The 22,526-nt window shown below is 43.0% G+C and overlaps 4 protein-coding genes across 5 annotated transcripts in view; 2 read left to right on the forward strand and 2 right to left on the reverse strand.

Moving 5' to 3' along the window:
- The first annotated feature begins 1 nt into the window (after position 1).
- On the forward strand, positions 2–1,154 carry LOC6527407 (intraflagellar transport protein 43 homolog). The gene is made up of 5 exons (XM_002088463.3): positions 2–134; positions 193–434; positions 489–512; positions 601–723; positions 777–1,154. The coding sequence occupies exons 1-5, from the start codon at positions 45–47 to the stop codon at positions 1,036–1,038; spliced, it is 741 nt and encodes a 246-aa protein (XP_002088499.3). The 5' UTR covers positions 2–44; the 3' UTR covers positions 1,039–1,154.
- LOC6527406 (PITH domain-containing protein CG6153) lies at positions 1,080–2,013 on the reverse strand. Its single transcript, XM_002088462.4, has 3 exons — positions 1,623–2,013; positions 1,369–1,559; positions 1,080–1,311 (listed from the first exon to the last, which is right to left on the reverse strand). The coding sequence occupies exons 1-3, from the start codon at positions 1,940–1,942 to the stop codon at positions 1,187–1,189; spliced, it is 636 nt and encodes a 211-aa protein (XP_002088498.1). The 5' UTR covers positions 1,943–2,013; the 3' UTR covers positions 1,080–1,186.
- Positions 2,014–2,110: 97 nt separating this feature from the next.
- On the forward strand, positions 2,111–4,742 carry LOC6527405 (T-complex protein 1 subunit delta). Its single transcript, XM_002088461.4, has 5 exons — positions 2,111–2,327; positions 2,847–3,499; positions 3,567–3,706; positions 3,765–4,449; positions 4,517–4,742. The coding sequence occupies exons 1-5, from the start codon at positions 2,222–2,224 to the stop codon at positions 4,532–4,534; spliced, it is 1,602 nt and encodes a 533-aa protein (XP_002088497.1). The 5' UTR covers positions 2,111–2,221; the 3' UTR covers positions 4,535–4,742.
- A 3,908-nt stretch (positions 4,743–8,650) lies between these two features.
- Positions 8,651–22,526, reverse strand: part of LOC6527403 (POU domain protein 2) — a 30,881-nt gene continuing 17,005 nt past the window's right edge. The window contains exons 4-6 of one of the 2 annotated variants that reach the window (XM_002088459.3): positions 21,549–22,427; positions 14,210–14,266; positions 8,651–10,436 (exon numbers count right to left, since the gene is read on the reverse strand). In XM_002088459.3, the coding sequence (XP_002088495.1) occupies positions 9,121–10,436; positions 14,210–14,266; positions 21,549–22,427 (2,252 nt within the window). In that variant the 3' untranslated portion in view covers positions 8,651–9,120. Of the gene's footprint in view, positions 10,437–14,209; positions 14,267–16,094; positions 16,429–21,548; positions 22,428–22,526 lie in introns of those variants that run through there. The other variant, XM_015198185.2, reaches the window with a different exon arrangement.

The raw sequence follows: 22,526 nt of genomic DNA on the forward strand, positions 1-22,526 counted from the left end.
TGGCAAACTCCGGGAGTAAACTTGGACATTCCCACGGAGTAACCATGACCACTTGTTGCCTAGGAAACGCTGAGGAAAAACGTAAACAAAAGATGATGGACTGGGCCGAAGAACTCAAGATGACCATAAGAAAGGTGAGAAACCTGGTTTTAATGGGTGTATATTGAAGATTCTATGTATTTTCCACCCTAGACGACGGCCAGGAAAGGTCGGCGCTCCAAGAGTCGCGATGTTCTGAAGGATGAGGATTCCCAGGCGGCCGGTGGCTCCAAGGACATTTCCATCGACATCACTCTGAATGTTCAGGCGGGTACCCCACCCACCACATCGGACACGGCCACCACGTCCACATATAACAATGAATTCGAGTCCCATCGACCACCCATTCGTCGCATTTCGGGTGGCTGGGCGGATTCCGGATTCAAGGGATTAAAGTGGGTATGATTGGCCTCTATAGGCACTTTACTGATTGCGCTACATCTTTATAGGTCCAAGAAAAACTCATTCGACGAGTAAGTATAGAATAGCTTAAAGTTATCCGACACTTGCACGTATTCTATCAGAATAACTTTTCACTCTTGTAATAATACTTTATTTTAGTGAGCGTTTTAGGCAAACAAAGTCGGCTACAAATTCCATACCAACGGATGACATTCCCGTCATTCCAGACATGGATGATGTCAAGGACGAAATCATGCTCAATGAGATTGTGGAGCCGCCTACGTAAGTCTGGCCTGATTAATTCTCTTCACTATGATAATTGGTTATAATTTTAGTATCGGCACCTCGCGATCCGCCGTCTTGAAGGAGGCCAATTCCGATTTGCTCTCTCAGTACGCATTTTCGGCTGTGGATGGCTTTGATCTCTCTATTCTAACCGATTGCCTAGTTCCACAGGAGAGCCTCAACGAGAAAGATGATCTCTGGCAGTGGGACAAACTGTTCACCGAGGTCACGGCTGAAATCCATTCGGATAAAGTGCCCAATATTGGCATGAAGATTGGACCCGATGTGGTTCCACCCACACAATATACTTAGTGTGCTTAAGCCCATTATATCAGTGCAATACAAATGCTCAATATGTTAAGCGATTACAAATACATTTCTTGCCTTAAATGATCACAAAATATACTTTACAGAGATACTCAATTAAATTGCGCATTTTTATCTCCATAACCTTACTGACTTATTGGATGGCTCTGCCCACTCCGTCGAATGCCTTTTCCTTGTGATCTGCTGCATTGGCTCGAGCTTCGTAGTTGCATATGGTTACGCCATGATAATGAGCTTCTGTGAACTCTCCTCGAAGACCTTTGGATAGCGACGTGCTGTTAGGTGGTAACTAAACACAGATTGTGCTGTCCTTACCTATATAGTAAATTCGTGTGCTGTCCTCGCCAAAGTTACTGGGAAAGTACAGGGAGAGATGGTGCACGGAGGAGAAGGTGACCACTTTGGGCGAGTACTCGATTTCTCCACGGGCATCGCGGGTCAGGTGGAACTCCTGGTCGGGTTTGGCTTTGGCATCGTCAAAGGTCATTCTGGGTCTGTTCTTAAAGCTAAAAAATAAGGCATATGAATATAAAATGGACTTCTTATGAAATCTGACTGCTCTTTCTTACATTTTGACCATGTTTGGGTGGGAGTCATCGTTGGCTCCACTTATGATGATTCCCTTGAGCTTGATGTTGCCGGTGAAGGGAATGTTGAAGAGGAGCTCCTCGTCCGCATCGCTCTCCACGTACTTGGACAGATCCTGGCGCTTCTCGTAGGGCTTGAATACACTTTTGCCCTGGCCATCCGTCTCCTCGTTCAGGCACTCCACGTTGTCCAGATCGATTTTCGTGTACAGGCTGTACTCGATGCCCATTTCCAGGGCGTGGTCCACGTCCGAGGCCTCATGACTGCAGCCGCCGTGGTCGTGCGAGTGTCCGTGCGGCATTATTTCAATTTTAAATTCAAAAACCTAACAAAAATTGTAATGTAAATAAACCAGCCGAGTCACTAAGGAAAATATGGTCACCCAGATTTGCCATTCACTGGTAAAGATGTAATCGATAGGCAGAAGCTCTTATCGATTAAAGAAGTTGGCGGTATATTTAAGCTCATCGAGTGCGGCCACACTTTCCTTAACATTTCGCAGCAACGTGTTCTGTGTAAATCGCTGTGAATTTATTGTAGAATAACTGTGTTTTGTTGAAAACCATAACTTAACCCTACAATGGCGCCCAAGGCAAAATCGGTCAACATCAAGCCAACGGCCAAGGCCTTCAAGGATAAGTCGAAGCCCACCGATGTGCGTTTGTCCAACATCCAGGCGGCCAAAGGTGAGCAAATGCGAGGAAATTAACAAAACTAAGCACTTTTGTGTGAAAAATTGTTGGCGGATATGCTATTTATTAAGCTAGGACCCACGTTGATTAACTTGGAACAATGCTGCACCAGAGTTTCTGGCCAAATGGTCTATTGAAAAAGCAGTTGGATGCCGGCTGTCTGGAAACTTCTTGGGCGGAAGAAGAAGAAGAAGCGAGCATTACTCATGTGATGAATTGAATCAACCTAAAAATTGTGGATTTTTAAAGCCCCATTTTGAGAGGACCTTTGGTTGCCATAAGGATTTTATTGCTTACCTTTTTATTTTAGTCCCCTTGAAGATTGTTAAATTAAGACACCAAACACCATCTGTCTGTTTTTGTATGTATGCACATATGTACATACATATGTATGTAAATTAGTCATGCCGTTTTGGAGTTTTCTGTGTGGAACTAAACACATGAACTCTTCTTCCTTTGGGTATAGCTTAATCAAAATACTGAATAACTAATCAAAATCCTTGTGCTTTCCAGCCGTTTCCGATGCCATTCGCACCAGTCTGGGCCCCCGAGGCATGGACAAGATGATCCAGGCCGGCAACGGCGAAGTGTCCATCACCAACGATGGAGCCACCATCCTGAAGCAGATGAACGTGCTGCACCCGGCCGCCAAGATGCTGGTGGAGCTGTCCCGCGCCCAGGATGTGGCCGCTGGTGACGGTACCACCTCCGTGGTTGTCATTGCCGGCGCTCTGCTGGAGGCCTGCGAGAAGTTGCTGCAGAAGGGTCTGCACCCCACGGCCATCTCGGACTCGTTCCAGCGCTGCTCGAACAAGGCCGTAGAGATCCTGAAACAGATGTCCACACCCATCGAGCTGGACGACCGCGAGACGCTGATCAAGAGCGCCTCCACCTCGCTGAACTCCAAGGTGGTGTCCCAGCAGAGCAGCCTGCTGGCCCCCATTGCCGTGGATGCCGTGCTTAAGGTCACAGACCCCGGCAAGGAGACCTCTGTGGATCTCAAGAACATCAAGGTCATCTCCAGCCTGGGTGGCACCGTTGAGGACACCGAGCTGGTTGATGGATTGGTCTTCACCTGCCGCTCCGCCGGTTCCAACGCTCCTAAGCGCATCGAGAAGGCCAAGATCGGTCTTATCCAGTTCTGCATTTCGGCCCCCAAGACCGATGTGAGTACTACGCAATGAACCTTACAATTGTTTCATTGTTTTTAATAATTTAAACTTGAAATTACAGATGGATCACAATGTGATTGTATCGGACTACGCTGCCATGGATCGTGTGCTTAAGGAGGAGCGCTCGTACATCCTGAACATTGTCAAGCAGATCAAGAAGTCTGGATGCAATGTTCTCTTAGTTCAGAAGTCTATCCTGCGGTAGGTTTACATAACTTGTTCTTATCCACTTTTTGCTGATAGTTTTCCATTTATTTAGCGATGCCGTCTCTGATCTGGCTCAGCACTTCCTGGACAAGATCAAGTGCTTGGTGGTCAAGGATGTGGAGCGCGAGGATATTGAGTTCGTGTGCAAGACCCTCCACTGCCGTCCGATCGCTTCGTTGGATCACTTCACAGCCGAAAACCTGTCCAGTGCCGATCTGGTAGAGGAGGTGGCCAGTGGCACCAACAAGTTTGTGAAGATCACCGGCATCCAGAACATGGGACGCACAGTGTCGATCATCTGCCGCGGATCCAACAAGCTGGTGCTCGAGGAGGCTGCTCGCTCCCTGCACGATGCCCTCTGTGTCGTGCGTTGCTTGGTGAAGCTGCGCGCCCAGATTGTGGGCGGTGGTGCGCCGGAGATTGAGATGGCCCTGCAGCTGGCCGCATTGGCTCAGACAGTTGAGGGTGTGGACGCGTATTGCTTCCGCGCATTTGCCGATGCTTTGGAGGTGATTCCTTCGACGCTGGCTGAGAACGCCGGCTTGAATCCCATTGCCACGGTCACGGAGCTGCGCAACCGCCACGCTCAGGGTGAGAAGAACGCCGGTATTAATGTGCGCAAGGGCGCCATCACAGACATTTTTGCGGAGAACGTGGTGCAGCCGCTGCTGGTCAGTATTTCGTCGATCACCCTGGCCACCGAGACTATTCGATCGATCTTGAAGATCGACGATATTGTAAGTACTATAAGAATTGATTGATTGATTAAATTGATTGCTAATCACTGTCCTAATTTATTTTCAGGTCAACACCTTCAGTTAAGCAGTGTGACCCGGATTTTTCGGTTGTCTGTCTCTGATCAAGATCAATCTTCACGCAAATTCATCTAAAGCCTCACATCTTATACCCATTATGCGGTTGCGCATTAATTTTTGAATAAAATTCACATATACACTACGCCTCACCAGCTTAACATGTATTTAAAAGTAAAACTAAATGATTAAATACTTCGCTAACACAACCCACTTAAGAACTTGATTTTAATTTGGGTATATTGTGGATTGTCCTTAGTTTAAATACGTGAATATACTTAGTTAAGAACAAACTGGACTTGGAACTTATATTGAATCTTATTTCGTAACTTAAATCAAAACAACTTTATAATATAATGAATTTCTTGAACTGCAGTAAAGCCTTAAAGATTATCAACTAACCGAATCCCTATCTAGTGTGTCAGCTCATTTTTCTCGTTTTCAGAAAACACCCTCGATTTCAAAGGGATATCTGAACCCCAACCATTTCGCACCCCGCCCCAATCATTGTACTCCGTTTAGTTTTGGGGCTCCTTTTTGTCCTGGGCGTGTAAATAAAAATCACTTGATGCGATTTTTATGATGTGCGTTAAATGATTAAACCACTTGAACTGGTTTCAAATTGTCAAAAAGGAAGACTTAGGGGTTGGGTTGCGAAAGGGTCTTTATCCTTTTGTTTTCTTAGCCCCATTTTGGAAGTTCATGCGGGTGGGGTTTTCGCTTGGGTGTGATTAGACGGGGACTATCTATCGTGTCCGGAAACTTTCGGCGCGTGTAAGTTAATTAAATGTGTAAACATGTCAAAGGGATCAAGTTTTCCAGCCCACTATCTTTCACCACCCATCGAGGTGATGCCCGAGATGGTGTTGATTTCGAATCACGCCCTTTTGATTGGCTTTGATTTTTTAGCCCTCAAATAAAAGCTTTTCCGCTAATTGGCTGCTGAAAAGTTTTGGGGGTTGGTTTTCCATCAGTTTTCCGGGGGTCGCATGCAAATTTTCCATTTTAAAGTTTATTTCCTCAGCAGCCATTGATTTGTGCTTCCATTTTGACTTGCAGAGGGTGGGAAAGTCATCGCTCCCTTCTTTGGATTTACTTTAAGCATATTCTATATATTTTATGAACTGATGATAATTATGAATATGATGATTACACAGGACCCTGGTAAACTCATCTTTGTAATCCCAACTGTGAGAAATTGGTATTTAAAGTACCAATCTTAGCCATAAATTTTACCCACATAAAAGAATAAAGGGTACTAACTCATTCGATTTGAGCAGCTCCCATTTTAGTTATTTATTCTATTTTTGCTACTTTTATATTTTTTAGCTGTTTGCTCGACTGTCTTGGGGCATTGTCGTTTTCGTTCTTATTCTCGTCCTCGTTCCCATTTCTTTCTTGAGCAAATATTGAATTTGCGCTTTTTTCCCGAGCTATTTGCCAGAGCCAGTGGCCCACACTTTTGAAACTTTTTATTTCGGGGGTTTTTCCTTTGTTTCGCCTGTTTGCTTAATTTCTGTATGCGATTTTCTTCATCTGCTTTTTGCTCATTTCATATTTTCATTGTAATTCAATTGTGTTTTCCCCCGCCGCTGCTGTTGTTTTCGGCCAAATGTTTGCACAAGTCTTATGTTCTCCATTCGGGCGAAAAGGGCGCAAAGGGGTGTGTCCTGTCCTCGTATGTCCTTGTTACATTTCTTTTTGCTAGACGAATTGAAATTCAAAGCACCAAATTGTCAGCCAGTCACGCAGAAATTTAACATATGTTCGCCATATAATTTGCGAGCACTTTTCATTTCGCCAAACTCAGCTGAATTTACCAATGTCTGCTATATCTTAGATCTCAGTATCTAGCAGATTGAAAAGTAACAAAGGAAACTAAAAAATTCAATAAATCAAAGGTTGGAAAATGTCAAGTTTATTAGTGTTTTATTTATAAGTGTATTTAGGGATATAAGAGTAATGTCACCATAAATTTATATAACTTCTATAAATATAATTTCAAGAAATTAATAATCTATTTCCATTTAAAATAAAATTTAAAGTGTTTAGTTAATGGTTCAACCATTAAACAGCTCAGTTCAACGAAATACTTTCATCTAGTTCATGCCACTCAAGGAGGCAACACCGAAGTGAGCATCAAGAATAGAAATGCTGGAGCGAAAGCATAAAGGAAGCTTAATTTTCGTTAGTCCTGCCAAGTGGCGAGTGATTAATGATGCCAGGACCACGACAATATTATGAAAACGCATTCGAAAATTTCATTAAATTGTTATAAATGAATCGGGCGAAATGAGAACGAAATATATTCCGGACAAGAAATTCAATTTGCAAATGCAGCAAATGTTTGCCAAAATGTCCATCGAACAACAGGAAAGGAAATCGATCAAACGAAACCCGAATGAAATCTCGACCGGACGATCTGCAACCACCGGGAATCAGGGAATCCCCTGAATAATAGCCCACGGGGCTTATCAACCCACTTGGACCTGCTCAGGCTTAGGGCACTTTGAATATGACCAATGCAATTGAAGTTTCCGTTGAAGTTCCCCCATTTCAAACCCAAATTGCTCAAAGCCATTTTGCGTCCGTGGCCATTCTTTACATTTTGGCCATGTGGAATGGACGCACGTCGTCTGCACTGGACTGATAACATTCAAAGAGTCCCAAGCCCCCGAGCTTCCCGAGATTCGAGTGCTCGCCAATTAAGTGTGAGTGCTGGAATCGATGGGCTTTTCCTTTGGCCTCCGTTTGATGTGTGCACGAGCTCGAATGTGGGGGCGAATGGCCTGCAAATTAAATAGGGTAAGCATTCTGGTCGAGATTTCACTTCTGGCCAGATTAAAAATTTATTCGCAACTCTGGTCAGCTGCGGGCAAGTAAGTCGTCAAGTTTTAAATAAATATCGCTGAGGCATAAGAGTTGCCTGAATGCGAAATAATTTATTAAAACATTAAACAGTTCATTAAAATAGAATTTTGAGTACCCCTATAAAATCAATATGATTGAGAATTAATATATGAGAATCACGATATTTCGGGATACTTTAAAGCTTTCTTAAAGTGCATAGATAATATTACTCAATATTATTTTTCCAGCTTAAAAGTGCTAAGCACATGTGTCCTTGCCACTCCTTTCCACAATCATTTACCTAATTTATTGGCACACTTCCATTAAGATATCTCCATCAAGGACTGAGGACTGAGGACTTGACTCGCCTAAGCGATTTCCAAAGGATACAACTGGGACAACATAAAATACTTCCACTGCCCACATCGGATGCCCAGAACAGCAAACAACAGGAGCTGTAAGCCAGAACAAGACCAAAATCAACCACCGAGGCCAGGAGCATATGACATAACTATGTGTGAATTGATGGCATGAACCCTTTGCCAACTTCCCCAACTCTATCATTTTTTAGAGATTCGTGCCCTAAACGAATCAGAATCCGGCAAACTTTTGGCAGCAGGGGCAGTCCGGGCTGAGGGATCGGGGTTGGGGGTTGATAAAAAAGGATTTACACGCTTGCCTCGATATACAAATAAGGGTTCTGTCTGGGCTGCCATATTGACTGTCGCCGGGCCCAAAAAGATGAAGTGATTTCTTATCCAGCAAATCCACACTCGACAACCAACTGAACATAAAAAAGGGGTTGCTGGTGTGGGTCCTTCGCATCCTTTTGCTGTTCTGGCCCGCGTTTGCCAGGAAGTTTATTAAAAAATGGTCTTGTTTGCCTTTGTCGCGTGGCTGGCAAACGCTTTTGGAGCGGGCCAAGGAAATCAGTTAACTAAATACCTCGTTCAATATTTATTTAGGCGGTGCCTAATGAGATTCGAGTGCGTTTTCATACGGCACACGCTGTCCAAATCCTAAAGCGCTGGCTAATTGAATAATAAGCTGGGGTGTTTCAAAAACATACTTGGTATCTACATGGTGAATATGTGTGGTAGATTAAATTGAACTTTTAGGACTTTTTTAAATATATTTGATAGAAATTTAATTCAACTAAATACTTTTTAGCAACAAGTTTAGATTAGATGATGCTAATTCTCAATATCAGTATAGACTTTATATCTCAAAGTTTCATCATAGTTTTCACCCAACAATAAAAGACATTTTGTTTTTATAAATTATTTTATCGGAATAATTTTATTGAAATTTTTGAAATGTTACGATCTAAGTGTGTTCAAGATCAATTTACAATTGGACATCGTACAACAACATCGGTACACCGTACATACACATCTAAGTCAATACACATTAAATACAACTAGGGGATTGATTTGTGGCATAGTGGATATGGGGCACAACAGATACACGTATGGCATTTGGGGAATAGCTAGAACTAGGAACTCTATATGCATACAGATACGAATAGGTGTAGTGTAGTGTAGTGGAGCTATATGTACTCATAAATTCGTAATGGATTTTCTGATACGACATGCTATCACCTAGTTTTTTAAATACATCCATGGCATTCATTGTTTGCATTTGATATGGAGAGAGTGGCTTGTGGAATGTTGTGGAAGAATTTGGAGTATAAGCTGACTATGTACAACATTGGATTGATGGATTTCCACGGTGATCCCGCATCTCCTATTCCCCGGAACTGATGGAGCTGCCGCAGAAGGAGCCCGATCCGGCCTCCATTTGCATGTGGGACATGTTCAGAGCCTGCGGTGGATACCCAAAGGCATGACTGCTCAGTGGAGTGCCCGTGGGACTGTCCAGATCCAGCGAGGGATTGATGCGCTTCTCCTTCTGGCGGCGATTGCAGAACCACACCCGGATCACCTCCTTGTCCATGTTCAAGCGCTCGGACAGCTGGCTGATCTCCTCCGACGTGGGCTTGCAGTTCATCAGGAAGGCCTTCTCCAGCGTGGTCCGCACCGTGGTCTCGATGGAGGTGCGCTTCTTTCGCCTGCGTCCCAGAATGCTTTCCGGTGTGCTGCTCAGGGTGCTGGTCATCGTGTTGATGTTGAAGACTCCGCCGCCCGACTTGGCCACTGTGCTGTCCGCATCCTCCAACCATTTCTGGAGCAGCGGCTTCAGCTTGCACATGTTCTTGAAGCTCAGATTGAGGGCTTCAAAGCGGGAAATCGTGGTCTGCGAGAAGTCATTGCCATACAGTTTGCCCATGGCCAGACCCACATCGCCCTGGGTGAAGCCCAGTTTGATTCTGCGCTGCTTGAAGGTCTTGGCGAACTGCTCCAGCTCCTCCAGATCGGTGGTTTCCTCCGGCGACTGCTCCAGTTTGGCCATGGCGGATGCCACCGTTAGTCCACTCGTGGGCTTCGGAGTGCTCTGCTGCAGCTGCGGATGCTGTTGCTGTTGCATGCTGGGCGTATTTGGAGTCATCACGGCACTGCTCAGACCCAGCGAATTGGCGGTCATCGAGTTTGGCGGAGTTCGCTGCTGGGACTTGCTGTGCCTGGGCACGGGACTTAGGGAGGGACTTCTCAGAGGTGATTTGGCCAAGGGGGTGGAGTAACTGGGCAGAGGATCCTCCCTTTGCTGCTGCTTCATCTGCTGCAGGGCCTGAAACTGCGCCAGGGCCTGCAGGGAGTTCTGCAGCAGGAACTGCGTGACCAGGTTGGGATTGGGAAAGGTTTCTGGCGCCAGTTGGCGCACCATTTCGATGTAGCTGTGCAGCTGCAGTTGCAGGGCCTGATGCATTTCCTCCGGCGCAAATCCCACGGGCTGTGGTGGATTGACACTGGCTCCCTTTTCCTCCTCCCGCTCCTCCTTCAACTGGGCTTCCGCCAATCTCTTTGGTGGCGGAGCCAAGTCCAGGACCTCGTTTTCCAGCTCAGAATCCAGTTCTCTGGCCTGGCGCTTGCTGCTCAGATTCTGGGGCATCTCGCAGTTCTCGCCCAGCTCCAGTTCCTCCTCCTCGAAGCTCTTGCCACAGTCTGTAAGTAAGGAAAAAGGATATTTTTATAGTAGATGATTGTGGGTAGTTTGCTTTTCAATTTTCCAACTCAATGAAGTTCAAGTAGCCGGACTGGTCAACGCACGCGTGGCATAATTTGATTTTAACTAAAAGACTCGGCAAGTTTTTCAATATTTCTGCAGCTATTTTAAAGGGTATCTCAAAGGTTGCATGAATTTGAAAGGATGTTTGAAGGTATCGAAATAAAAGGTCTAGCTGGCTAAACAAATTAATTGTATTTCCAAAATAAATAAGATTTTTGAGGGGAATAATATATCCTATATCCCACTAGTCCCTTTTAAGGCCTTTTCTATTCACGCACAAAGTGTATTCATTCACCGACTTTCAGTAAACATTTTCTCTTCGGCCTTTTTAAGTCAAATTTTATTCAATCTTCCAATCGAATGCCCATCCTTTCCCAGCTATCCTGTCCAATGTCTGCGTCCTGCGGTTGGCTACGATAGACGCTCAAGCGGAAGGGTTCCCTTTGTGGCCTCCACTCCCCCATTAACCATCGACATACCCCAACATCCTTGTTGAAAACCCAACCATGCATAATAATTGAAAAATAGCCATACATACATCAGAGGCCATGGTGGAGTCAAACAGGATGCTTGCTCCTTTGTCTCCGATAAATGCGCAGTAGAGCAGCGAAAGGAGCTCAGATTTCATAATTTCTTAATAGAAAATTATTGATTTTGATGGGAAAATATAATAATGAGTATTCAACTTCCGACTGGAGAAATATGATCAAGGGCCTTTCGAGTATAAAAGCTTTTCCTTCATATTTATAGCGCAACCAACTTCCCCGCTTTCGATCCACCATTAAAAATCAACTTTCCAACATTTTTCTGAAATGTAAAAAATGTTAAACCGATTTGAAAATAAAGAGAATTGATAGTTTTAAGCGGATTCAACCCCATGTTAAACTCGATTCAGCGGATTAGGAAATGTTTCAAAAATTATATATATCCAATGCGGGCGTTTGAACTTTGCAAAATAAATTGCATGTGGGCAGCTGTTTTTATGACTCCCTTTATGTAGAACGGCGAAAGTTGAATACGCCGTAATAAAATTAGCCATTGAAAATGTATTGGAACCAGTCAGAAACTCATCCAAGGGTTAGGCATAGTCCAAAATTTGTCACCCTTTTTGGTATGATTTTTCAACCCTCCGACGGCAGCGCAGTTGCGAATTTAAAATTCGTTACAATTTCGAATGCACGAGTTGCGGATTAGAACCGAATGCATCTTGCCATTGGATGGAGATTTGAACCAGCTAGGAAAAAGGGTTCCAAGTTGCATTGTTTGGCTTTGGAAAAAAATGAAAAGAAAGCAGGAAAGTCAAGAAGCCTCGCGAGCAAGTTCAAATCAAGACGAAGAAACACTGTTGTGATCCTTTGTAAGTGGAACGCGCCTGCAGCGAGCGATCCACGAGCATCGAAACTCGATTTTTTTCGAAACCCAAAACCAGGTGATACCGCTTTGTCTGTCTCCGTGGCAGATGTGTTATCCTGCTGATGAGGACTACATGGTGAATGCAAGTTCCTCGTCCAGCCACAATGGCAATGTGTGAATGTTTCCACTGACAAATGAAGTGTTGCCTCTATTGGAAAACTCCGAATTCTGGGTACTCCTTTTGCATGCAGTTTTTAGGGGTTGATTTTCCCTCTATGCCATTCCATAAAAGGGAATGTAAAGTGCGTTTCGATTTATCGGAAAGATACAGCCAAAAATTTGGAAAGTGCACTGAAAGATGGGCGAAGGGTGATTGAGGGCCAGACTCTGGCAATCCAATTATCCTTGCATATCTCAAGCTGTTTATCTATGAGTAAAAACCACTTTCGGAAATAGAACAGGATTTCTTGAATAGTCTTTAGATACAATATATTAACATTTGTGGCTAGAAGTAAAATCTCTCCTAATAAATGGTACCCTTTAAATCGATTTCCTAAGTTCCCCATTATTTAAATTAAATTCATAACCACCTACATTTTGCACTTTCATTGACTACTAACCCTTCATCAAGAACTCGTCACGCCCACGGAATCTTTTAAACTTGTTTGCATGCCACAAAAACGCCCTTGAAACGCCCTCCAAACAAAGTTTTTTAGAATAAATAAAGAGCACCCAATCAGAGCTGCTGATTGTAATATCCTTCTCGCGCTTCCTCTCCCGAATTACCCCTCAATTAACTTCACGCAAGCGAAATCCTTTCAATTTGAATAACCAGAACGAGGGGAGATCGTTCAACAAGTGGCACTTTAAAAAATGAGGTGGCAAGGGTAACCCTTCGCCTAGGGTTACCCCCTCAATCGACTTCACACCTCGACGCTATTCAAATGATATGTTAAACAGGGTTGAGCCGGATCAACAGTTTGCCTTTTTTGTGTGCGATGCTAATGTTACGGCACTTGAGTTTTTTAGCGGTTAAGCAACCCTTTATTTGAAAAAAAAGGGTTCCCCCTTTCCCGATTATTTTGACAACATTTGAATATGCATAATGGATGGAGGAGGGGTGTGAGAGGGTCTAGGGGCACCCTTGGCCCGATTGACTCAACTAATTTGTGTAAACCAATAAAAATGCAAGTTTAATTGCCAACTACTATCGGATGGCATTGGCAACCCTGTTAATGCGCCGCATTTATTCAAATGGGGTGGATTTCCATGCATGTTTTTGCATAGATTAGTTGCACTTCGTTAGGGGTTGTTGGCCTTGCATTCGGGGCACTTACATAATTGCCCTGCCCATCATTTAAATGCGCCAATGCAGAAATTTACATTTTGACAAATTGTTATTTCTGTTTGTTTGCGAACAGAAGAGGGTCGTGTTAGGGTCACCGGGGGAGTTGGAGGTGGGGGTGGAGGTCAAAAGAGCATATAGGGGTCTCACAAGGATGATCTCTGGTTTAAGCTTGTTGCCATGCGGGGGTTGTTTTCTCGGGGGAGTTTTTGGTGGGAGTGGCAAAGCAGATTTTGGGTGGCATTCCATGGAAATGGATGAAAAGCAGTTAAGGTTTGAATAATTTATACAAAGGCACATAATGAATGCATGTTTATACCAATTATTTTCAATGTTGGGACCGAAAACTACTCAAATGTTTAATAATTAAATCCTACGATTTTTACAAAAACTTGTCATGAAAATAAAATAAAGATAAAAGGAATATACAGTAAATTTGCTACTAAGATAAGCTCCTACAAATTGTTCATATTTGTGGTTAATCAGGTTTTTGGGTTATTTTGCATGTTAAAGTAAAGTATGTAATTTTTGAACCAAGAAGCTAAACATGTAGCATTCGCTCACATAGAGCCCTCGGATTTCTTTCTTCAAACCCAAAGGCTTCTGGCCCATCCTGGGTCACACTTCAGTCACGTGCTGGTTGCCCAACAGCACCTATAAATATTATAGGTGCCCTAACCTAATGCCTCATTACCTATAACAGAGCCAGGAACTTGTGAAGGAACAAGGACGCCAGTCCTTGGCCGCACTTCTGAGTTACTACCTAGGCCAAACCCTGAAATAGATCCCAATGTGGATAGGGGATGCGGAAAAGGGGATGCGTGGCTTATTGCATATTGCAAAAAGAGGAAAACTGAAAACTATAAAAATTGTCTGTCGTGTGAGTAATCAATTTAGCCACAAAGTAGCCACGTTCCGCCACGAGTCGAGCGAGTCGGGGAGCAGGATAAAAAGGACATGACGTCTGAATGCTGGCCAAGGATTAGCCATATTATATGTACATTTATTTACCTGATAGCGAACGCAGAGGCGAGGGCGGTGTGGGTGAGTTCGACATGTGCCGCATAACTGCAAAGAGAAAAAAAATATGTTTTTAATTTTTAATAATGTCTAACAGCAGAAAACTCAAATGCAAATGACACATACGCGTCATCGCAGAACAGATATGGACGGGATAAACACTGCTTAAACAAGAAGTGGGGATGGTGACTTGGTGTCAGGGTGTTTTCGTTTCATGTCCGGCTCGTAAAATGTCCATTAGGAGTTCGGACATAACACATTTCTTATGGCGTATATAACATGCAAAAATGTTTCCAGCTCTCAGCCGAGTGCTCGGCGGTGTAAAGTTTTTAAGAGTCAATTTCCGAGTGCAAATGGTTGGCATTATGCTGAAAGTAGTTTTCACGCAATTTTTTATAGCCTAAGAAAAGTGCACTGCACGTAATGCCAAGGTATCGAAATGTATCTTAAATGGTTATACCAATAGTTACGTTTTTGATTTAAGTGAATTCCTCGCATTTAAGGCCCCTTCAAAAGACTGGGCACCAAATCCTCACCATCTTTTAGCTATTTCCCACCGTCCTTTCTCATTCTCCCTCAGCTCTTTTTTTGTGCCATTTGGTTTTTTGTTTTGCAAAGTAGATATTAAATTTATAGCTCCCTCGGGGCGTAAGCAAAGTAGTAGCCTGGCCCAAAAAGGACAACGGGCAGCAGGGAAAAAGTAACATATTTTTACGACAATATATTGTGTGAGGACGCTCTGACTTGGGGAATCCTTGTGCATAATGTCCAGTGCAAAACAATATAAATATACAGATTACCAGTGGCCATTGGCCATTGGAATGGCGTTGTCCTTGTGGTTGGGTATTGGTTTGGCCCGATGGGATTGGGGTCGGCTTAGTTGGAGGCGGTGGTTGACCTCACACCTCACTTGTTGGTTGTTGGCAGGATAACAAGTGGCATTAGTCAAAGGATCTTTGGGATTTTGGCTGTGCACATGATCTGCATGCTGGAATTGCTCTTCCTTTTTGTATCCACACACCTTCGGCTTAAATGTAATTACTGAACATTTGCCTTTTGTGGCTAATTTGGTTTCTTTCTTTTGTTCCATGTAAATTTCCCTAGGCTGGCAAATAGTTTTCGCCCTAAAAAACTAAGGAAATGCCAGGAATGAGAAGAAAAAACAGCGTTTCCTTTCTCCTTTGTCTTCATGCAAAATACCCTCATGGAAGAAAGACAGCGTCTGGGGCACAGGTAAAAAGGACACTGCCAGGATGCAAATGCAAACACAAGAAATCTAAAAACTACGATCACACGCTCGCACAGTGGGATGCTCAAGGACAGCAGCTGCCCAAAAAAGGACACCGTCAGCAGCAGGACATCGCATCAAATCTATTGCAAAACGCCATGAAATCGTTCATCTGATATGGAAATTGTGTGTGCCTCTTCTATATGCTATTCCATCTGATCTGGACCTGGGATAATGTGTGGGCGTGTAATGATAATCGGTGTCCTTTGTGTGTCCTGGACTGGACTCATTCTTAGTCCCCTTCTGACCAAATTTATTGCTTGAGAAAGTGAAAAGTTTTTGTAACAGGTACGGGGTACTATAAATCTTGGTTTTCCTTTGTTAAGTTGTTTTGGCTGACTTCTTGAATATATTTTATTCTAAAGTCAGCTTTAAAAGATTTTTACATTTTAAAATATTCAAATCCTGTTTTGTTGGTTGTTCTAAAGTTATCTAACTTTGGTATAATTTTGTAATAAATATTCAAATCATATTCACAGAGATGCTCAACAAAATTCAAAATATTTTTTTTTAAATCCGTTTGTATTTGACAACTCTATCGAAAAGCTTCCATGGCTGGTTGTGGGGTGGCAGCCCTGAAAAACTCACATGTGTGTGCCGCTGTTGCATTTTCCTGATGGCAAACTTTAGTTGGCGTGCTTTCCACATTCGCCGATTGCTGTGCTGCTTGTGTGTTTGTGTTACTGGTTGTGTTCGCATCCCAGAGATGCTGTTGTTGTTGCTGAAGCACCATCATTTTCGCAGTTTTGTGTTTAACAAATGTTCATAAAATTTAAATAATCCGTTGGTCACTTAAACATTCACAACTGAGGCAGTCTATGATTTTCTAATTTCCCGGTCTGCTCGGTTCGATTTCAATAGTTGTGCACGAGTTAGGAAACCGGACCGTCTAGCTTCAACTTCTTCGCTCGAATGCAACTTAGAAACTGAATTGAGGAATCGTATTTTGCTGCATTCTCTGCTATGTGCATGCCACCTCTCGCTCGCACTCGCTGCCCTCTCTCTCACTCTCTCTTCTGGTGGCTAGTGGCTAGTGTCTGTGCCTGTGTGTGTGATATGCTTTATGATTTGCAGCCGTAGTTTTCCTCATTCCCTCTCCGCTCTCTCGCTCATTTCCCCAGCTATCAACCCCTGCACCGTTAGCCGACTTTCAGTGTGTGCGTGTGGGTTTGTGTGCTGTGGTGTGGTGTGGAACGTATCCTTTGTCGCTGTGCATTCTGATCAGAATATGCTGGGACTTCATTGTGTTGGCCCTCTCCTGCAGTTTCACATTTTCCTGCATTTCCACATTTTCCTGCATTAGCATAGGCCACAAGTTGACTTCTCCTGCGAATGGGTGTGGCCTATGTATTATGCATTCTCCGACTTTCTGCGCAGTATGCAGCATTTCTTTGCATATCCCGATTTGCTCCCAGTTGCAAGTAAATCATAATTAAGTGGGGGGTTTTATGTGCTCCTGGGAAGGTGTCGTCTGGCTTCTATATACCATTGGGGCTTATGGTTATGTATAGTTCGGACTGAAGGTATAGTTTTTTGGAGAAACCTCGGGAGCTCAGCTTGCTAAGATTCACTTGCTACCTTCAGACTTTACATTGAATGCATCACTCTATCTCTGATCACAATAATGGTACTTACGGTATGGTATATGTATATTTAAATAAACAAGTTAAATTATATAATATTTTGGGAGGTTAAATATTAGGGCTCTTTATTATTTAATCTTTTCCTTTTCATATACATAAAACATATTTGTTACTTTAAAGAAAGAGTCCAGATCCAAATTCATAGTGCCAGTTAAAATCCCTAGCTTTTCACCACCTTTTATTGTTATTCTATGAAACTCAATCCTGCATTTCCCGAATCCTGCACTACTGCAGTCCTGCCATCCAGTCCACCCATCAAGTTGAGCATTTGGTGTGATTATATAAACACAAAGCTCATTCATATAAACATCACCGCAGCCATTGAACCGAGACTTGCTCGAGTAATTACAACAAGTGTTGTTGCGCTCTCTCGTTTTCTCCCCTGCTTCCGTCCCTTTTCCTTTTCCCTTTTCCACCTCCCACCCATTCGATTTTCCTGCTTTTTTGCGAAGGAAAAGCGGGAGAAAAGGACCTTTGCAGCCCTGGCGACAGCGCATACACTTTATGATTATGACTGTGACTGCACTTGCCCTGGCTTTCTTTCTCTTTGCGCCAAAGTTCGTGGGAGTTGCAGGAGAAAATGCTTTCTTGAGGGAAATTCATTCCTAGTCCCCTCCTCTTCCCCTTCCCCTGACCTGGGCCATTTCCCGTTTCGTCTGAAGCATTTTAATTAAAACTGCAAAATTAATGTTTCTGCCTTCAGGACTCGATTTCCTCTTGTCTCCTCTTGGAAAAAACGAAAACAATTAAAGAATGTTGAAAGCAGCAATAAAAGCAAGCGAAATATAAACGAGCATTTATGAATATAAACATTCTTATTATTTTTAAATATTATTTTTTTATAACATTTAAAAGATTCGAAATTTAATGTTGAAAAAGTTTAATAAACGTTTAAAAAGCTGTTTAAATAGGCCACTTAAACTGATGTTGCTTTGATATGAGTAATAATTTTTGTAGAATTTTACTAACATAAGTATTTTACCCACAAATAACTATTCCACTATAACTATTTCCGCATTACTGCACATTAAAGTGCCAAAATGATTTAAGGAACAAAGGAAAAATTCAGGAAAATCAATAGCAATCGTTCGATTCTCCCCCAAACTAATTTCAATAGTTATCCTTTTTGGTCCTGGCGTTGCTGCTGCTGCTGCTGCTGATTAAACTTGTCACAGGGAGACAAAAGATAAACAGTTCCTCACTTTGGATAGTTTTCCCCGTGCGTTATTTTGCCTAGTTCTTGGGCGGTGTCTAGGCAATTTGATTATTTGCCAGGAGCAGACGGCACAGACGGCACAGACAGCCAGGACATCACTGGACACAACAGACAGGACCAACAAAAAGAACGGGGGGACCAACAGCCAAATACGCACACATGTGCATAGCAACATGGAGGTTTTTGGGCATTGAAATTAATCAAGAAAATAAACGCTTCGCAGCATCGCCGGCAAATCGAAAGGAAAAGGGAGTTTTGCATGACGAAAACAGACGGGACAAGGACAAGGACATCGCCAGGATCGCCGGGGGAGAAGGAAAGTGGAAAGTGGTTGTGGGAGCAGCACTAACCCGGAACCAAACAAAGTCGGGTGGTTGTGAAAACTACGACATTTCCCTGTCGCTTCTTGTTGTTGCAACGCATTAAAATGACATACCAATTTGCGTTAAGCAAATAAGACGAGACTAGCATTCCGTCCTCAAGTTGATTGTACATTTCGGATAGGGAAATTGGGGGGGATATGAAGTTGAGGCTGGGGCAGTGGTTACAGTTGGGGTTCACATCTTTCGTCCTTTTGTGTGGCTTCTGCAGCGGCTTATGGGCATTAGTTGGCGTTTTAGTGGAAGAATTAAAACGTATTTCAGTCTATGCAGATTTATGCGTAAAATATTCATATTAGCAGGGCATCTTAGGCTACAGTTTAGTTTTTTAAAGATGAATTTATTTAAACTATCAATTTTTTCCAATTTCTAGAAGAAGCGAAGACCTGAAAGCTTAGCATCAAAATTTTGTGCCCAAAAGTAACGGTTTTCTTAAAAAACATATTATTTTCCTTATCCGAAATGGGTTAAAAGCAGGCACATAAATCAATAGTTCTTTGCCCAAAAAATTGTGAGAAAATTTTGCGAAAATTCCGTTAGATATCCCGTACTTAATCAGAGTCCTGGCACCCAAAAAAAATTAAAAAAGGAACCGCAATTTTGCCGTGCCTTTTTCCCACCCTCCCCGAAGACACAGAAATCGCACAAAAAATCACCCAAAAAATTGGCCTTTGTTCAATTTGAATTTCTTTCAATTTCGAGCTGTTTTTACCTTAAAAAATTACGCATTATTGGGGTACATTCACCCTTAGGTAGCCCGAAGCCAAGGGGTTGCAACCCCTCGTGAGTTTACCTTAGAGCTAAGCCGTGGAAGATCTCGGGTAATCCTCGACAGTGATCCTCAATTTTTACCCTTGAGTCCTCTGCTCTGCAGTTTTCTTCGGTTTTCAGTCCCAAAAAAACGGACTGAAAAAACGGCGCGCAATTTTCTTCGGCATTGTGTGGCGAAAAAATGTGAAGAAAATGCATCATTTTCTGCTGAAATATCAGACTATGTTCTTCGGCGAAGGGTTGCAGCGCCGTTTGACAGCGATTTTCTGTGGCAGATTGCCGCCGGGCAAGTCGGAATCAATAAACGTTAATAAATAATCCTGGAAGGGCAGAAGATGCGGCGCTACAAATGCGGAAGTAAAAGGACATTTAGAGGATGCTTTGTGCTCTTCCTCTATTGATTTCCGTTGCTGAGGTTTCCTCATCGATTTGCGCTCGCTTTAATCGCGTTTCTTTCTACTACTTTGGCGCGCTATTTTTGTGGGTTTTTTGTACAAGATGTACTCGGTTTCTGTTTTTTGGGTCAGCAGATGGAAGGAGTTGAAAAGTTTTGGAGGGAACGATTCGAGAGGGTTCCTCTTCTTCCAGCGATTGACAGCTTGGAAAACTTTCAATGGCTTTAAAAGTACAAAGGCATAAATACTTATTGTAACGATTTATCGTGCTGGTTATTGAATTAAATCCTTTAAAAAATAATATATTCTAAATAAATGGTTCGCTATGAATGCTATATATATTTAAAATTATTTATAATTGAGTATGGACTTTTACATAACGTTTTTGTTAATATGACAAGGTTTACTGCACAATGTAATGCCATTTTCTTAACTTCTTTAGGCCTTAACCAAATATTTAGATTGCTTTTTAAATTTTTTATAGCAACAAATACTACTTAATATATATATATTTTTTTAGGAACTGAATGGCAGATATAGCAACTGAAATATAATAAAGCTTTCCATTTGACTCCATTTTTTGTCAGTCTAAATAGAAATCAATCTATGCAAATCTAACCCTTATGGCGATGCGCAACCATTTTAAAGTCGGTGGAAAATGTAAATCGCATTTAAATGGAGGTGCGGTGGTGGGTGGAAAACAAAAATGGATTTATGATCTTTGCTTTACGGCTTGTAAAGCGTTTTTATTGGATTTACGGCCACCCACGGAGTGGAGTTTGGTACCCGAGGCGGGGCTCAATTGGCCATAAGCTGCTCAGGGTACCGGGTCGCAGTTGGTAGTGACACCAGTTTCGAGGGCAGCAGTTTTCCAAGCTTTTCACTTTGGATTTTCCCATTTGGCCCATTGTTGGTGCGGGGTGGGTGCTGTTTTCGCTTTTTGTTGTGTCCCTGTCAAAGGTTACCTCATGCAATTGTGGTTCGGTTTTTTTTAGAATGCCGCAAGCAACCTTTTCAGGCAGCCCGACAACCACCCACCAAATGACCCCAGTCTGAACCACCCACCCAGTGGGTCGTACAAAGTGGTTTTAAATTCCATTAAATAAAGTTGTAAAGGTTGCGCTGGTGTACTTGAGAATTTTCACGCATATTTTGTTCGCACTTTTGTAAAATTTATTAATATTTTAGTGATTTTAAATGGAGTTTGTATGTTGGCAATTCCGAGGGGCACTTTCTATACCCACTTTCTTTTCTTTCCACTGGACTTTGCTTGGGGTGGCTGACGATGTGGGAGAGGTATTGTATTAAGTTGAGAGCTTGTAATTGAGTTGAATTCGGTTTTATTTTGAACTTTCAGAGTGCTTGGGTTTGGGTTACCTTGAATTGGATTTGAAATGTGGTATGATTGTGATAGCTCCCTTTTTGAGAGTACAAAAGAAATTTTTGAAAGTCATTTATAAAATTATAATTAAAGCCCTCACTAGTTATAATAAATTTGTCATAATATATGTATACTATTTAACTTTAGATAGAACTATGTAATTTTTGAGTATATTGAACACATTATCCCCATTTACTCAACTATTCCATTTCCCTTTTTCTCCCTGCTAAACAATTAATTCGAGCATAAAACTTACCTTTGTTGGCAGGACGACAATGTCGACCATTTGGTGTTTTCTGCTCGTAAATGCTGGGCTCCTTGGGCGGATCCACAACAGTCGAGAAGGACGTGGAGTTCGGGGGCAGGACCTCTCTGACTGGCGGTTGCTGATGTGATGGCAGTGGTGTAGGTCCAGCCCTTGGTGTGGCAATGTGGAGCAGCCTCGTGGCATGGCCATTGGCATCGCAAACGACGCCATGCCAATGATGGTTGTGCTTCAGCTCCAGCTCAGATGAAACATCGTGGGGTTTCCCCAGCGTTTCGTGCCCCTGCTCCTCGTCCTGCTCCTGTTCCTGCTCCTGAAGCACTTCCTCCTCGTCACGCAATTGCTGATGCTTGAGCTGGTGCTCCCGAATGAGGCGATCTCGTTCGTGAAAGTGCCGGACGAAGGAGTGGTCACCGGTGTGATTTTGGTGATTTTGGTTGTGCTGGTGATTCTGGTGATTTTGGTGGTGCTGCACTGCTTTCGGCGGGGTTAACGACTTGAACGTCTCGGCTTTTTGTGGGGGATACCCGACCAAACCCAAGCCGGGCGGCAGACTATTAATTAATGTGCCCATTGTCCTTTGCTGGTAATGATGTTGTTGCTGGAACATAATTTCGTGCAGCGGTATTAGAAAGTCTGGCAGGGATTTCTGTCTCTGTTTGACAGATGCCAGCGTCTCCATGCCAAAATACGAGAGTGGCAGACATGTCTGGCCATCGCCACATGCGGAAGTCATCTGCTGGCCAACATCCTTGTTGATTTCCCCGCTTCCCGTGTTGTTGCTATTATAATTATGATATCCAATACCGTCGGCGGGCCTTAGATACCAGGGATTTAATATTGTTTTGCCACGACAGCTTGTAGCCAGCGCTATAAATCACAGGAAAATAAGTGGAAGAGCGGAAAAAAAGGGTTAAACAATTGCATTTTTATAGACTAAACGAAATGAAGTGAGAATTTGGCGGAAAA

Source organism: Drosophila yakuba, chromosome 2L (genome assembly GCF_016746365.2).
Source record: "Drosophila yakuba strain Tai18E2 chromosome 2L, Prin_Dyak_Tai18E2_2.1, whole genome shotgun sequence".
NCBI classification, from domain to species: Eukaryota; Metazoa; Arthropoda; class Insecta; order Diptera; family Drosophilidae; genus Drosophila; species Drosophila yakuba.

What these genes read in the sequence shown, in the direction of transcription:
- LOC6527407 (XM_002088463.3), top strand. Translation starts at nt 45, where the DNA reads ATGACCACTTGTTGCCTAGGAAACGCTGAGGAAAAACGTAAACAAAAG. An exon ending in TCAAGATGACCATAAGAAAG is followed by an intron (nt 135 to 192) that starts GTGAGAAACCTG and finishes TTTCCACCCTAG; the next exon opens with ACGACGGCCAGGAAAGGTCG. An exon ending in GAGATTGTGGAGCCGCCTAC is followed by an intron (nt 724 to 776) that starts GTAAGTCTGGCC and finishes TTATAATTTTAG; the next exon opens with TATCGGCACCTCGCGATCCG.
- LOC6527406 (XM_002088462.4), bottom strand. Translation starts at nt 1,942, where the DNA reads ATGCCGCACGGACACTCGCACGACCACGGCGGCTGCAGTCATGAGGCC. An exon ending in CACCCAAACATGGTCAAAAT is followed by an intron (nt 1,560 to 1,622) that starts GTAAGAAAGAGC and finishes CTTATTTTTTAG; the next exon opens with CTTTAAGAACAGACCCAGAA. An exon ending in CACACGAATTTACTATATAG is followed by an intron (nt 1,312 to 1,368) that starts GTAAGGACAGCA and finishes CGCTATCCAAAG; the next exon opens with GTCTTCGAGGAGAGTTCACA.
- LOC6527405 (XM_002088461.4), top strand. Translation starts at nt 2,222, where the DNA reads ATGGCGCCCAAGGCAAAATCGGTCAACATCAAGCCAACGGCCAAGGCC. An exon ending in CAACATCCAGGCGGCCAAAG is followed by an intron (nt 2,328 to 2,846) that starts GTGAGCAAATGC and finishes TGTGCTTTCCAG; the next exon opens with CCGTTTCCGATGCCATTCGC. An exon ending in GTTCAGAAGTCTATCCTGCG is followed by an intron (nt 3,707 to 3,764) that starts GTAGGTTTACAT and finishes CCATTTATTTAG; the next exon opens with CGATGCCGTCTCTGATCTGG.